At 46.6% G+C, this 17017-nt stretch overlaps 1 protein-coding gene across 1 annotated transcript in view; it reads right to left on the reverse strand.

Annotated features, from left to right (window-relative positions):
- Positions 1–17017, reverse strand: part of ATAD3A (ATPase family AAA domain containing 3A) — a 41139-nt gene that overhangs the window by 22251 nt on the left and 1871 nt on the right. Inside the window, exons 2-8 of the mRNA XM_081201773.1 lie at positions 16204–16280; positions 13937–14038; positions 13424–13483; positions 11808–11877; positions 11123–11288; positions 9975–10044; positions 1850–2005 (exon numbers count right to left, since the gene is read on the reverse strand). Of these exons, the coding sequence (XP_081057899.1) occupies positions 1850–2005; positions 9975–10044; positions 11123–11288; positions 11808–11877; positions 13424–13483; positions 13937–14038; positions 16204–16280 (701 nt within the window). The remainder of the gene's footprint in view (positions 1–1849; positions 2006–9974; positions 10045–11122; positions 11289–11807; positions 11878–13423; positions 13484–13936; positions 14039–16203; positions 16281–17017) is intronic.

Here is a 17017-nt window from a genome sequence, read left to right on the forward strand (position 1 = left end):
GTCTTCAGAGTCGCACTACCTCCGACAATGGCGGTAGAATATAGCTTATTCACCCCGTGAATTTTGTAACGCAGGCAACACCAATACCCGTTTTTAATTTCTTAAATTTCTGTTATGCAGCATGCTGTTCCAACTCCCCCCGAAACACTTCACCTTTTGGCCACTAGGTGGCAGTCTCATAAACGGTATCTTAAGCTCCTCCCCTTCACTTTATAACACTTCACCTTTTGGCCACTAGGTGGCAATCACATAAACGATATCTTAAGCTCCTCCCCCTTCAGTTTATATTGTCAACATATCTATAGGCGATATGAATACCGAAAGGTATTTGTGGCGGGATAGGACTAATCTCCATATATCTTGTTTTTGGCATCTGTCTGTCTCCAGAGAGAATGCTGATAATGCCAAGGTTGCAGGTTCGATCCCCAAATGGGACAGCTGCCTATTCCTGTATGGCAGGGGTTTGGACTAGATCAGGTATAGGCAAACTCCCCCCCTCCAGATGTTAGGGACTACAATTCCCATCATCCCTAGCTAACAGGACCAGTGGTCAGGGATGATGGGAGTTGTAGCCCCAAACATCTGGAGGGCTGGAGTTTGCCTATGCCTGGACTAGATGACCCTAAGGATCCCTTCCAATTCTACAGTTCTATGATTCTATGTTGTGTCTCCGGGGGTGAAGGCAAGCCGCTTGAGGATCACAGCACCTGCTGCGGCTGTAGTGACTGGTAACTTGTAGCTGCTGCCTCCCATGTTGTTCTTGCAACATTAGCAGCACCAAAATGACCTTTCTGGGGTGCAAACCTGGAGTGCTGTGTATGGAGGTCCTGGGATGCCCAAACGACAAGACCCCGTTCTTGGCCTTGTTGATGTGGACCAAAGGGAAACAGAGCAATACATTTGGCACCAGCTTGGCTGCAGGAGTTGCCAGAAGGAGGTACCGTATTTTTTGCTCCATAAGACGCACCTAGTTTTTAGAGGAGGAAAGGGGGGAAGCCCGTCTTAGGGGGGATCAGCTCTAAGTTGTTGAGCTTACTTTGCAAAGGGAAACAATCCTGTTTTTATGGGGTTCAACTCACAGTTCTGCAGCTTCTTTAGGAAAGGAAAGGGAGCCGTTTCTACAGTTTACACACAGATAATCTAATCAACCAGTCACATGTCGCCGGGGAAACAAACAGCCTCCGTCTGCAGAACATTCAGCAATGGAGGCCTGGGCAAGGGGGTAGGGCCAGAAAGGGAGCCAGCGATCGACACATTCGCTCCATAAGACACACAGACATTTCACCTTGCCTTTTAGGAGGAAAAAAGTGTGTCTTATGGAGCAAAAAATACGGTATGTACCTGCTGTCTTGAGGGACATCTTCAGGAGAAGAAAAGGCTAAGGAGTAGACCCTACACAAATCCGGAGTGAAGTCTCCATACATATATAGAACTAAATAACAGGTGCATTAGTTTCAGCCCGTAAAATCCCTTCTGTTTATAAATTCAGAATCATCCTGGGCTTGAAAATTAAGAACCTAACAGTCCTGCTGGATCAAGTCCATCTAGTCTAGCATCTTGGGCAACCAACTGTGTGTGGGGAAACCTGCAAGCAGGACCACGCGGACAAGACCATTCTCCGCTCCTGAGGGCTCCAGCAAGTGGTATTCAGGAGCATTCCTGCCTGTATCTGTAGTGGCAGGGCATGGCCACGAACTCGACAAACTCTTTTGGGGGAAAAGGTGGAACATAAATGCCACAAATAAGTTAAGTACAAATGCGTTTGATTATGATGTCGCTGAATGTACCTTCCACCTGGTTATTCCACCCCCTCATGAGAGGAGTCGTGCAGTATGTTAGAAAGGATTACCTTAATGGGATGCTTGAGAGCTTCCAGGATGGTGAAACGAGAGGTTTCCCTCACCAACGACGGCTTGCCCAGGCGGGCCTCAATGTACCGTCCAGCGACCGCAGTTGCGTTCTTGGCGCTGTAAATGCCAACAGCCAGGAGGGTCAGGCCAGCCACCTGTCAAAGGAAGGAAGGAAGGAAGGAAAAGAAGATTTGCCGGTTTTGTTCAAGGTTAATTTACGAAAAAGCAAACAAACCCCCAAACCTGCCTGATGGTTGTTGTTCTTTTAAAAACAAACAAACATGTTTTAAATCAGACTTTTTTGGGGGTGGCATGGGCAGATATTGGCAAATCTGAATTTCATACAAACTAAATGAAAGCCTTCGTTTTGGGGTGGAGTGGGGAATTCTGGAGTTTGCCTTGCACCCCCCAGAGCTGACCCACTGGAATTAATAGACATAATTCACTTAGGTCCATTAACTTCAATGGATCTATGCTGGGCAGAAGTTCGATACCACCCAATGGATAACACCTATTCTATGTTTGAAGTCGCTCTAAGTTTATATTTTGTTTAAAATGTGACTAATAAGTCCAATAAATGATATAGTATTAAATAATAATAATAATAATAATAATAGTAATAATAATAATAATAATTATTATTATTATTATTATTATTCCACCCCACCTTTCTCCCTGCAATGCGACAAGAAACTATTGGGCTGTTTGAAAAAGCTCTCCTTAGGCGGTTCTGTTTGAAACGGTGGAAGTCTTGCCCTGAAGAACCCTCTTAGGTTTTATTTTTTTGCACCGCAAAAGTGAGGACTAGAAACCTGAGACAAAGACAAAACGCTAGGATCCTCAGACTTCCAATCTAAGCCAGCCAATCCTAAATTGCTGGTGTGTGTGTGCATGCGCACAAAAATGATAGGCTTACGGGTCTCTTGCGTGCATGACTCATCACAGCCCCTGCTCCCCCCTTTCTGCTCCCGAAACACGCATGCTGCAAGGCCCCTTAACCCCCCTCCATCTCAGTTCCTGTCCTTTAGGAGAACAAAAACCTGCCAGCTCCTCCACTGCAGATGCTCTTTGCTTCTCTGCTCAAGCTGAAGGAATCATAATAAAAACAAAGGGAGGCCAGGGTTGATTAATGGGCCATTTTGATGTCGCTAAGAGCTTCTCTCCCTCTCCTCTCTTCCCTTTTAACACGAGCATCAACAAATTACAGCTGCAGGCAGAGGGTCCCAGTTGGCAGGATGTTCGCAGTGCCTGTTGAGTTATGCAGAATAACTTCACCAGAGTCGCAGGCACGATGCGGAACACGGTCTCCCGCTTCCTTCCTCGCGCCCACCAGAGGCGATTTCTCTTCCACGACACGCTCAAATGAACCCGTGCCCCCTTTCTCCTCAACCCGCCTCCAGGGTACGGCTGTCACAGGGGTTGCAAGGCTGGGCTCGATGGGGTGCCCGACCTCCCTTGTTTCGCTACGGGCAGTTCCGATGCCATCAAAGAGTCTCAGGCTGGCTGCTGCTACATAAAACACTCTCTCCCCTTGCCAAGGTTCCTGATGCCCGGCGGCACTCGTTAAAGGAAAATACACACCGGATCAAGAGGAGGTACGGAAAACAGGGGAGGGGGGAAGCAACAGTACAGCAAAGTTGCTCAAAACGGCACTGTGATTTGATGGGCTCCAAATCCCATCTACCCCCCAATGGTCAGGCTGAACATACGAAGAGATGAATTAAGCCAATGGCCCATTTTGTCCAGCGTCCTGCTCCCGCACTGGCCAGCCAGAGGCCCCTGGGAATCATAGAGTTGGAAGAGACCACAAGGGCCATCGAGTCCAACCCCCTGCCAAGCAGGAAACACCATCAGAGCACTCCTGGCATATGGTTGTCAAGCCTCTGCTTAAAGACCTCCAAAGTAGGAGACTCCACCACACTCCTTGGCAGCAAATTCCACTGTCGAACAGCTCTTACGGTCAGGAAGTTCTTCCTAATGTTTAGGTGGAATCTTCTTTCTTGTAGTTTGGATCCATTACTCCGTGTCCGCTTCTCTGGAGCAGCAGAAAACAACCTTTCTCCCTCCTCTATGTGGCATCCTTTTATATATTTGAACATGGCTATCATATCACCCCTTAACCTCCTCTTCTCCAGGCTAAACATGCCCAGCTCCCTTAGCCGTTCCTCATAAGGCATCGTTTCCAGGCCTTTGACCATTTTGGTTGCCCTCCTCTGGACACGTTCCAGTTTGTCAGTGTCCTTCTTGAACTGTGGTGCCCAGAACTGGACACAGTACTCCAGGTGAGGTCTGACCAGAGCAGAATACAGTGGCACTATTACTTCCCTTGATCTAGATGCTATACTCCTATTGATGAGGCCCAGAATTGCATTGGCTTTTTTAGCTGCCGCGTCACACTGTTGGCTCATGTCAAGTTTGTGGTCAACCAAGACTCCTAGATCCTTTTCACATGTACTGCTCTCAAGTACAGAGTCTGAAAGCAGGATTGAAGCACAAGATTCTCTACTCCTGCGGTTTCCCGCATCTGATATTCAGAAGCAGAAAGCAGGGAGCCCAACAGTAAGATGGCGCCAGAGCCAACTCATTCTAGTTCTGTCCCCATCCTCCTCCCCGCTGCCGGTTTCTACAAGAGCAATGCTTAGACTAAGGAGGAAGAAGCTGGCTGCCATATTTTGGTGAAATGGAAAAGGGATTGCTGCTGTTTAATTATCTCGAAACTTGTGTCTCCTTGACTGCTTAGGAATACTTTTCATCGCATGGTTCCAAAGAAAAAAGTTGCAGAGGTGATTAACGGACGGCTTTCGACACTGAACTGTCCTTGCCAGTTATGAACAGTGTGTTGCGTTGTTCTATACCATGGGTATGCAAACTAAGGCCCAGGGGCCGGATCCAGCCCAATCACCTTCTAAATCTGGCCCGTGGACGGTCCGGGAATCAGCGTGTTTTTACATGAGTCGAATGCGTCCTTTTATTTAAAATGCATTTCTGGGTTATTTGTGGAGCACAGGAATTTGTTCTCCCACCCCCTCCAAAATATAAGTCTGGCCCCCCACAAGGTCTGAGGGACAGTGGACTGGCCCTCTGCTGGAAAAGTTTGCTGACCCCTGTTCTATACGTTACTGCGGATTAATTGGGGGATTTTCATACTGCTGTTTTATTGTTGTCAGTTTTGAAGTGGTTCCAACTTGCACATTAAGCATTGGAAGACAGTATATAAAGTTGACATGCACGCTACAGAGTTTTTTCGCCCCCCACCTCAAGGACTGCACTGAGAAAATAAGAAGAGATCTGCTGGATCAGGCGACTGACACATGTAGTCCAGCATTCTGTTCCCCCTACTTGTGATCTGTAGTCACTGCCATTCCTTTCTGGGCAACCTTCCGCCACATGCCACTGGGCAGAACAATGAGAATATGTTTTAGCGTTGCACAGCAGAATAGGAGGCCTCCCTATCCTCTATCCAGGCAAGCAAGAGAAATGCTCAGAGTTCAATGACACATTCCAGCCAGGCAAAAACTCTCAAGGAGGGTATGAAGCAAATGTGAGAAGGGGGTGTGGCCTGGAAAGAGGGTGTGGCTAGAAACAAGTTGCTAAATCACAGGCAACAAAGCAGTGACAGCCTTTGGGAGAGAGAATTACATGGCAGTGGTGGGCGGGGCCAGAAGCAAAAGTGGGCGGAGCAGAAATAGCAAAGCTAACAGCAAAATTAATTGATCAAAATGATGAACTTTCTAGAGAAGAGTGGAAGCGATTTGTGGACTATTATAAAAAATATTGTAGTCAAATGAAATCACTGGCATGATTTGAGATATGAGCAGGGGAAGAAAAATGACAAAATAATTGTATTAGAGGGACTTGTTTTTTGATAAAGAGCTTGAAATACAATGCAGTAGGAAAGGGTTTGAATAAAAACACTGCAGAGGTGTGGGTGGGAAGTCTATCTATGAACGAAGATGTGATTAAGTTTTTGTGAAATTCTGAAAATTTAATAAAAATTGTATTTTACAAAAAGAATCACAGAATTGTAGAGTTGGAAGGGACTCCAAGGGTCATCAAGTCAAACCCCCAGCAACGCAGGGATCTCAACACACAGTCTCCCATCCACTGTGAAACCATACCGGACCCTGCTTAGCTTTGCAAATGTGCAAGAGGCCTTATCAGCGTTACCAGGCTGCATTCCCACCAGGCTTAATAAGCACTCTGGTTGTGAAAAAAGCACCAGCAAGGGGTGTGGCTTGGGGGAGAGTTACAAGGGCCTGACAGAGAGGCCTGGAGGGCCACATCTGTCCCCCGGGCCTGAGGCTCCCCACTCCTGCCTGGCAAAGTCACGTAAGCAAGAGGGGACCTGCCCTGAGAATCTTGCAACCTTTGGGGGAGACACAAGAGATTCACGGTGCATTTCCCAGCAAACTGCTGAGGCCGTTCTTGGCCTTTTCTGGGGTTAGGCTGCTTGAGTCTTCCCACCACAAGGGATTTCTCATTCCACCTGGAAACAGACAACAGATAGGGAGTGTCTCCTGGGCCAAGAAGCAGCTGCGGAAAATCCTCTGGCGGTTGCCTGGCAACTGCGGCAGGCCCCCTTCTCTCCCTTGCCCATCGGCTTTCGGCAAAAACAGGCTGGGAAGGAGCTGGAGGTGAGGAGGAGCTGGGATCCGAAACACCAGCAGCCTCAAGAGATGCCTGTTCCATTTAATGCCCGAAGTGTTACACAAGGGCTATATTTTTGGCATTGGGGAGAGAGGGGAAAAGCGTTGCTTCGACAGCTTTCCCGCTGCGGCAGCAGCTGATGATCAGTTGCAAGCCGAAAGGCACGATTCGAGCTCCACTACCAGGCCGGCAGTGGTAAAAAAGGAGGAAGGGGGGAAGGAGTAGTGACTGTGTGCAGGTGGATCGCGCCACTAAAACGGCAAAGGCGCTACCTAGTGTGCCTAAAATGCAATTACGGTTCGTATCAAAAACCCAATGCAGGGAGGGATAGAAAACTCAGGTCGCACCATGTCTCTCCACCCCAATGACCTCCCATCTTTAAGAGCAGGCTTCCTCAACCTCGGCCCTCCAGATGTTTTTTGGCCTACAACTCCCATGATCCCTAGCTAGCAGGACCAGTGGTCAGGGGTGATGGGAACTGTAGTCTCAAAACATCTGGAAGCCGAGTTTGAGGAAGCCTGTTTAAGAGTGTCATCTCTCTGAATGCTTCTCTCAGTGTCCCATCTGCAAGGTGAAATACGAGCTCTAAGAAACCTTTTTTTTTATTTTTGCCCCATTGTAAAGGTTTGTTGGAACCACCAGTGTGGTATACAGTGGTACCTCGGGTTACACATGCTTCAGGTTACAGACTCCGCTAACCCAGAAATCGTGCTTCAGGTTAAGAACTTTGCTTCAGGATGAGAACAGAAATCGTGCTCCAGCGGCGCGGCGGCAGCAGAAGGCCCCATTAGCTAAAGTGGTGTTTCAGGTTAAGAACAGTTTCAGGTTAAGAACAGACCTCCAGAACAAATTAAGTTCTTAACCCAAGGTACCACTATAATGGTTAAGATTGCTGGACTGCAACCAGGGAAACCCAAGCTCAAAACTCTCCACTTGGTCATGAAACTCATCAAATGACTTACTGGGAGTCACAGTCCACCTCGCCTACCTTGCAGGGTTCTTGAGAAGAGAGGGAGCTGGGGAAGAGAACCAAGTACAGTCATACCTTGGCTCCCAAACGCTTTGGTACTCAGACGTTTTGGCTCCTGAACGCTGCAAACCCGGAAGTGAGTGTTCCGATTTGCGAATGTTCTTTGCGACCCGAACGTCCGACGGGGCTTCCGCAGCTTCAGATTGGCTGCAGGAGCTTCCTGCAGCCAATCAGAAGCCACGCTTTGGTTTCTGAGCGTTTTGGAAGTCGGACGGACTTCCAGAACAGATTCCGTTCAATTTCCAAGGTACGACTGCACGTTGTTTTGAACTCGTTGGAGGAAGTGTGAATGGAAGGGGCACAGCTCAGTTGGTAGAGCGTCTGATTTGTGTGCAGAAGAGCCCAGGTTCAATCTCTGGCATCTCAAAAAAAATCAAATCAAATCAAATCTCTGGCATCTCCAGAGCTAGGGCTAGGAAAAACTCTGGGCCTGAAACCCTAGCCATTGCCAGTCAGTGTTGGCAATGCTGGACTAGGCAAACCAATGGTATGACTCGCCGTAAGGCAGCTTCCAACGCCCTTGTAACAGATAAATAACTCCCAACAGACATGGAAGGATTTTGGGAAGCCTGTTTCTATTCCTATATAAAACCCTGGGAAGAGCTGCTTGCTACACAATTCTCTTCCTATGTCTTACCAGCCAGCATTTGATTAGCGCTCCCGAAAATATAGAGCTCCCACCAGCGTAATATCTGATGAAACAGGGACTGCTTGGAGCCAGTTTGAAACCGTCCTCCACCCAACCCTATAGGTCTGGGCCCACATTCTCAAGTAGCGCTTAATATCTATCTGAAGGACCGTATATTACTGTAAGGCAGGGGTGCCAAGCTGAATAAAATATTGGGGGAGGGGGCCAGGGAAGCCCCACCCCACATAATCCATCACATGATGCAGTGCGCACACACCATTTGAATGGCAACGCTCATCAACTTTGGGGAGGCACCGGCCCCCTCAAATATATTAGGGGGGATGAAAACTCCTCGGCCCCAAGGAGTTGGCTCCTATGCTCTCAGGCTAATGCCCGCTTTGATTGGTCCAGTACATGAGGTTTGTGGTTTAATAAATGCTGAGGCCGCAGACACGCTATGTTTTCTGTCCAGGCCTTTTCAGTGACCATCTGTGAAAAGATAATTTTACTCTGGCTTTGATCAGGCCAATACCTGAGGCCTGGTAGAGTCAGGCCCTCATTGTTAGGCCTTACCTGGGTGCTGCTCCAATGGTTATTATTGTTCATAGCATTACTTATTTTATTGTTTTTAAAATATGTATGGTGTGCCTTTAGCTGTATTCATTTTAATTTATACCACAAACCGCCTTGGGTTCTGCACTGGGAGAAAGGCAGGATATAAAATAAAAAAGAATGTCATCTCAAGGAAGACTCAAGGCCCTTTTTGGAAAGGCTGACTTCATTCCACCATAAGGGCAGCATGCTAGGAAAAACCCAGAACTATACATACGCCAAGGAAACACTTGATCCTGTGACTGTCCCAGCCTTTTACATCTTTTTAAACAGGCTCTTTAAGCTCTCCCGGCTGAAAATACATTACTGACATCCCATCTGCTCTTGAAGATGCACCTGTTCAGACAAGCATCCCCCTGATCTCCCAACATAAATCCTCCTGCTTTAATTGTTTTAATTGCTGTTCTAAACCCTTGCGCTGTTGCAATGGGCTGGTTTTTATTGCACATTTTAATTGCGTGTGTTTCAATGATTTGGTGAAACTGTTATATAGCATTACCCTATGCTAAAGCTTGGAATTTAATGCTGTGTGATGAGTTAAAGAAAAGCCAAAGGAAGAAGTGGGAAAGACTTTGGCTGAGAACAGATGGACTGTTTATTTCTCTGTGTGAAGATTTTGCTCTTCTTATAATGGGAGGGCCAGCCATGGCCTACCTTCTGTGCAAAACTGTGTCCGATCTCGTGCATTTGTGTGTGTGTGTTTATATGTTCTAATAAATGGTATATATTCTAATATAAAGACATTTTGTATCCCACCCACCATGAAACTGTTTTGCAATCATACAAAGACAATGCAAAACAAAAACTAAACAGAGAGATAAAGAAGAAGGAATAAAATTTGTTACACTGAACTTAACTAGATAAACGTTTAAAAGTATTCCCAGTGAAGTATATTGATATGAGTATTCTCGTAACTTATTATACCCTCGAACTCAGTACTGTCTACACTGGCTGGCAGCAGCTCTCCAGGGTTTCAGAGCAGCTTTCCCCACCTACTAAGAGAGATGCTGTGGGCATTGAACCTGGGACCTTTTGCATGGAAAGCGAGTGCTCTGCCAGTAAGCTACGTCCCCTCCCAATTTCTTTCTGCTTCCCTTCTCTCTCTACTTCAGCAGCTCCCTGGTCACCTCCCACTCCCAGGCCACGGAGAGAGAAACCGAGTATTTGACCTTTGCACAGTGCCTCTGCCCACCAGACCCTGGCTCACCGTAGCTGTCACTTTGTCCCAGTCAGTCACAAAGGCACGAAACCCTTCTCCAAACAACGTCCCAGCAGTCCTAGGGAGACAAACGAGCAAGAGATGTCAAGAAGGAGGCAAAGAGAGCTACCATCACCCTCACATCAGGCCGCAAGCTGGAACTGATCCTCAAATGAGCACCTCCTCTCGGTCCCATCAACACCAGGAGCATGGTTGGTGATGACGCGAGACAGGGCCTTTTCCGTGGTCGCTCCCACAACATGGAATTTCCTCCCAAGAACAGTTAAGACTGGCTCCTTCTTTGTTATCTTTTCCACTAGCAGCCTAAGTGCTTCCTGTTCAGACAGGCCTATGGGAAACTAAGGTTCAGACGATGCTGGTCTCTGGGCTGCTATCAGGGCAAATTACATTTTAATCCCTGGTATCAGATACGCCGTACTCTACTTTGATTATTGTTCTCAACTAGCTCGTTTTCATTACTCTGCATTTTATAGCCAGTGTTCCTAAATGCTGTAGGCCGCCTTGAATCCAAGCTTGAGAGAAAGGTGGAATATAAATATATCAAATAAATAAATAAACTCGGTGGCTTGATTAGTTCATTTCAGTCAAGGGTTTGGATCTTGGGTTGTACATTTATTTATTTTTTATTACGTATCTTGTGTTTTTATCTTGTGATTTTATGTTGTGAACTGCCCCAAGACTTGTGAGTACAGGGCAGTATACAAATTTAATTAATCAATAATAGTGAATACAGTGGTACCTCATAAGTTGAACGGAATCCATTCCGGAAGTCGGTTCGACTTCCAAAATGTTCACAAACCAAGGCGCAGCTTCCGATTGTCTGCATGAAGCTCCTGCAACCAATCAGAAGCTGCGGAAGCCCTGTCAGATGTTTTAGTTCCAAAGAACTTTTGCAAACCAGAACATTCACTTCCGGGTTTGCGGTGTTAGGAAGCCAAACCGTTCGACTCGCAAGGCGTTCGGGATCCAGGGTACGACTGTAAAGAGTTTGATGGTGGAGAAGAGGGCAGCTCCCAATTATGGGAGATGGGGAGGAGCTGGAAGAGGAAGGAGGGGTGTCTGGAAAGGAAAGACGCTGCAGTTGCAAAACCACAGGCCTGCATGCAAAGGAATGAAATAGGTTTGTTCAAACGTACTTGAGGGAATCAAGCACCGTCTGGCGATGCTCGGCTGCTTTTAACCGGATCTGCTCCCGGATGAGGTCGGCGTTCTCCCGCTCGGCTTTCGCACGGGCGCGTGCCTCGGCCTCGATCCGTAGCATCTCATTCTTGTGCCGGAGCTCCATCTCCCGCTCCACGGTAGCTGGAAGAACGGCAGACAGAGGCACCGCTAGCATCTGCCTTCATCCACCAAGGATGCTAAAGGTGGTTTTTCAACTACTAGCCTGTGTGAGCTGTCCCTCCCCCCCCCCCGCCAACCCGGAAAAGAAAAAGGAAACAGCTTTGCCTTCCTTGGGCCTGTGGGAGGCTCTTTGCTCTTCGCGGCTCAGAAAATGTGGGTGGCACACCCTCGCCCCCAAACCGTAACTGAAAGAGCAAATGGTGTCTCTTTGCGTGGCTATGGGAGTCCTATTGCTTTGCTTCCAGCGTCATCAGAATGCAAGGATAGCCCTGCACCTCTAGTTCAGCATCCTGTTCTTGCAGTAGCTAGCTGGACGCCTTTAACTGGAAGCCCACAAGCAGGACCCGAGAACAAGAGCTGTGTTTTCCAGCAGCTGGTATATGGAGGCATATACCAGAGCATAGCCATTGTGGCAGCAGAGCATGGCCATTGTGGCTTGTAGCCGCCAAAGAGGACCCACTCCTAAGATTTGACACTTACCACGCCTCATTGCCTCCTGCTTCTGGACTGATTCCTCCTGCTTCCTCAAGTTCTCTTCATTTAGGAGTTGCTGGAGGGAGAGAAATCACAAAGTGGGGTCAACCAAGAGGTTTTCTTTTATATTCTTTATTGAGAAATAAGAAGTACAAAGTTATAAGGGCACAAGGTAAAATAAGATGTGAAAAAGGGGGGGGGGGACTTATAAACATTACATGATTGTTATTGTAGTTTACCTAAATGTAACCCAGGGGTAGGCAAACTAATGCCCGGGGGCTGGATCCGGCCCAATCGCCTTCTCAATCTGGCCTGCCGACGGTCTGGGAATCAGTGTGTTTTTACATGAGTAGAATGTGTGCTTCTATTTAAAATGCATCTCTGGGTTATTTGTGGGGCATAGGAATTCGTTCAGATTTTTTTCTCCAAAATATAGTCCGGCCCCCCACATCGTCTGAGGGACGGTGGACTGGCCCACAGCTGAAAAAGGTTGCTGACCCCTGATGTAACCTAATACAGTGTTTATAAAAAATGAATTCCAAGTGTCGTTAAATTTGTGCATGGCGAGTCTACGTTTATAGGCACTTGTTTGTGTGTTCTAAGTTTGTCACAGGAGTTGAAAGGTCAGTGGAAAATGCGAATCCAGGGCTACCCAAACTCTTGACAGCAGAAGCACATATTTTCTGAATTAAGATGGGAGCCTTTAGTGTCGTTTCAAAGCCTGAAGGAGGGGAAGGCGCTAAACGGATTCCATTTAAAGTGGGTGGGGAGGGACACAGCTCAGTGGTAGAGCATCTGCTTTGCATGCTGAAGGGTCCAGCTTCAATCCCAAGTATGCCTAAGTAGGGCTGGTAGAGAGCCCCTTTCTGAAATCCTGGGGAGCTGCTGCCAGTCAGTGTAGACAGGCCTAATGTCCTTGCTCTGCAAAAGGGGGGCTTCATATGTTCCTAACCTGTTGCTCTCCAGATATTGTTGAATTCCATCTCCCATCAGCCCCTGCTGGCATGGCTCTTGGGGTCAGGGACGATGGGACTTTGAGTCCAGTAACATCTGGAGGGTCAAAGGTTCCCCCATCCCTGGACCAAAGGCTAATGGAAGCAGGAACTGTTGCCAACCAGTTCCCATCGTGGCCTCTCTTCTCCCAACTACCACCTGAAGGACCGTCCTTCCCTGAGGGGGAGAAGCAGCAATAAAAGCTTTTTTTCTAAACAAACAACTTATTTTTTCCATTTTTTTGCAACTTTCTTTAAAAAACAAACAAGCTGATGCTTTCCTTTCATAATCTGGTGAAACTTCTTTGTGAAGTCTTTCCGAGAAACAGCACATAAATCCTGCAAATAACAGTGCATTCAGAAAGGAAGCTCTCTGCCGCATCTCTGCGTGAGTGACTGTATGACTCAAAGCATGCTGATAAATCGCAGGGAACCCTATTTGCACAACGTTTTCAAAGAAGAAGTAGATGGGTTCAGGGTTGCTAGCTCTAGAGGCATATTTCAATTAAGAATTCTAGACCTTCCCTCTTTTCCGGCAACAAAAGCTTTGATTTTGTCCCTGCAACTCACGGCAGTCTAAGCACAAATGGAAAAATGGGAGGACATTTTCAGGAGACGGACGGGACTGACCTGCTGTCGCAGTTGGTCTTCGTAGCGTTGCCTGGCCAGCTTGTCTTGGTACTGCGCTCTCTTCATGGTGGTAGGGGGGAAAAAACATACATGGAAAATCAATTCCATACACAAGAACACAGTGAACCAAGCAAACACGGTTTTGCGAAGTAACCTCTGGATTAATGGAATATATATAATTTTCAAGCATTTTTTATAAAGGTAAAATAAAATTTCAAACTTTGATTATGAATTTTTTCAAACCTTTATGATGAAATTAAAATAGCAATATGAATTAATTCTGTTAAGTACAAAAAACCCCTGCCTTCAAAGCCATTACAACATAAAATTAAATACCTATCAATGGGGTTTTTTTTTTACTCCCGTCTGCCTTTCCATGTTAGTTAATGATACTGTATTTTTTAACAAACATGTGTATAAATATATTACACATTGATTTTTTTACACACACACACAAATATAAAAGTTTATCCATGCTACTAACGAAATAAATAACAAAAGCCAGCCTTGTACCGCTTGCTGCTGCCTTGTCTCTTCGGTAAGCGTCTTCCTCCTTTCCTCAGCTTGCACACGAATCTGCTCGTTCTTCAGCTGCTCTATGGCAGCCTCATATTCCTTTGGATAGGAAGAGAAAGATCAATAGGAGATGCACGGCCTGTTCATGGAACCTTGTCCACTATTATGGTCCTAGTCAATGACAAACCTCTGAAAAGACCCCAAGGATTCTTTTCCAGTTGGGGAGGGGTGCCTCGCTGGAAAAAAAGGATAATATTGGAGGCTAATGAGCTGTAAATCAGGAAGTTCCCTGTTCGAATCTTGCCTCTGCCATGAACTCTCTAGGTCAGGTGTGGGGAACCTCTGGCCCTCCAGATGTTGCTGGACTACAACTCCCATCAACCCCAGCATGCCTATTCAATGGCTGGGGATGATAGAAGTTGTGGTTCAGCACAAATGTCTGGTGGGTCAGAGGTTTCCCCACACCTGCTCTTCTAGGTGGTCATAGGAAAAGTGCTCTCACTCTCTCTTAGTCACTCCATTTGCAGTACAGTGGTACCTCGGGTTAAGTACTTAATTTGTTCTGGAGGTCCGTACTTAACCTGAAACTGTTCTTAACCTGAAGCACCACTTTAGCTAATGGGGCCTCCTGCTGCTGCCACGCCACTGGAGCACGATTTCTGTTCTCATCCTGAAGCAAAGTTCTTAACCTGAAGCACTATTTCTGGGTTAGCGGAGTCTGTAACCTGGTGTATGTAACCTGAAGCGTATGTAACCCGAGGTACCACTGTATGGGGAGATAATACTGATCTACCTTACAAGGTTGCTGTAAGAATTACAACTAAATAATGCACTAGAAGGGCTTTGAAAACTGGAGCACCCTATCCAGGTGCCAATTATCTTAACTTAATACCATTGTCATCACCACCGCCTTTCCTTTCGAAATGCTGAAGGATCCTCATTTATATATCATATGAATGATAACATGGAATTCCAGCAGGCTGCCACAGTGGGAAAAGTCCAGTCCCATTAGATTCCTCCTGTCCCTGAACTATATCCATTCCACCCAGTCATTAAAATAACTACTGTTTTAACTTTTAAGAATTAGGATCAAAGTTTATTTCCTCTTCCCTCCTCATTCCTTTTTCCTTTAGTGTTGTGTAGTTTTTAGTTTGTTAAGCCAGGGTGAGGGTGGGGGCTGTCTTGCTTTAAGTAACTGTCATGCAAGCCTTTTCGACAGCAGGATACGAGTATGCCAAATCGACAAACACAGGCAGAAATAATAAAATACATTAACGCATTTAATACACTAAAAAACACACACTAAAGAACAACAACTAATGAAGCCAACTTAAAAACGAAACAAAAATACTGGCAGCAGAGTAAGCAACATGAGATAAAAATATTCTGCAAAATAAATAAAAAATGCTTTATTCACTGTCTTTTCTCATTGGCAAAAGCTCTGAGGGTTTCTCCAAGAACACGGGAATCTGCCTTTAACCAAGTATAGTCTGCACTAACTGCTAGCCGCTCTCCAGCGCTTTGGACAGGGCGTGTTCCCAGCTGTACCTGGAAATGTCCGGGACTGAACCTGAGGCATTTTCATGCTACATGGTGCTTTTTTGCTAAGCTATAGCCCTTCCCCTATTGGTCTATTTCAGGCATAGGCTAACTCGGCCCTCCAAATGTTTTGGGACTACAACTCCCACCATCCCTAGCCAACACGTGCAATGGGCAGGGATGATGGGAGTTGTAGCCCCAAAAAATCTGGAGGGCCGAGTTTGCCTATGCTTGGTCTATTTTGTCCATCTACCCAAGCATTGAATACGCTGACCAGCAGTATCTTCCCAGATCTCAGCCAGGAGTCTATCTCATTCCTACCTGGAGATGCTGGGGACTAAACCGTAGACTGAGCTATGGCCCTTCCGCCAAAATTTAAAGGGAAAGCGATTGAGGGTTGAATCGTAGGATGCTGACTTATACTGAATCAGGATTGTCTATGCTGAATGGCAGCTTTCCAGGGTTTCAGATCTACCCCTACCTGGAGATGCCAGGGATTAGACCCAGGATCTTCTGCACATCAACAGATGCCCTGCAACTAAGCCATGGCTTGTCTGCTAAAGCAAAGGTCTTTCATAGCCTTGCTGTGATCTTTGGTACTGAAGATGCCAGACACAGAATCTGAGAGCATGGCCTCTAGAACAGAGATATGACGCCACAAAGAAACAACAACAAAAGGTAAAGGCGATCACACAGTGCAATTTGGGTACCAGAACTGGGCTTACCTTCAGCTTGGATTGCTGTTCTAACTGGAGGGTCTGTTCCTGCAACTGGGCCATGTGGAGGGCCTCTTTCGCATGTCCTAGAAAAGAGCGTGTCCCAGTTAGTCCGTTTAAGCTGTAAAGAAATTGACCCACCGCCACCTGACATTCCTCTGTACAAGAGCTGGGTGACCACAGCCTAGTGTGAGCACAGCAAAGGTTCTGATCAGACCCCCCCCCCCAGCAGCTACAGTTCCCTTAGTAGCATCTGCTCTATACATTTAAAAGGAGTATCAACACTGCGTCAAGTAGGCATGGTTTCCCACAGGAGAAGATAGTTGTTAGGAGACCACCACCCCCCCAGCAGCTACAGTTCCCTTAGTGGTTTAATCAATCCCTCTTCCCTGGGAACATTGGGAATTGTAGCTCTGTGAGGGGGAATAGAGGGTCTCTTAACAATTTTCAGCACCGTTAATAAACGACAACTCCTAGGATTCTTTTGGGGAAGTCACAACGGTTTAAAGTGGCATGATGCTGCTTTAAATGTAAGGTGCAGATACAGCCTAATTCGAGCCTAACTCACAGTCTTCTCTTAGGAATGAAAGCTCCTCTGCAAAGCTTGCGCTGGCCCTTCAAGGTAGGTGAGTGAAGTTGGAACACTGTCTCTCATCTGCAGTTCAGACATTGAGGCACAGTTTTCAGGCAGCACAAATAACAAGAAATAAGTACAGTGGTACCTCGGGTTACATACGTTTCAGGTTACATACACTTCAGGTTACAGACTCCGCTAACCCAGAAATAGTACCTCGGGTTAAGAACTTTGCTTCAGGATGAGAAC

The sequence above is a fragment of the Podarcis bocagei genome (genome assembly GCF_964188305.1).
Source record: "Podarcis bocagei genome assembly, chromosome: 7".
NCBI lineage: Eukaryota > Metazoa > Chordata > Lepidosauria > Squamata > Lacertidae > Podarcis > Podarcis bocagei.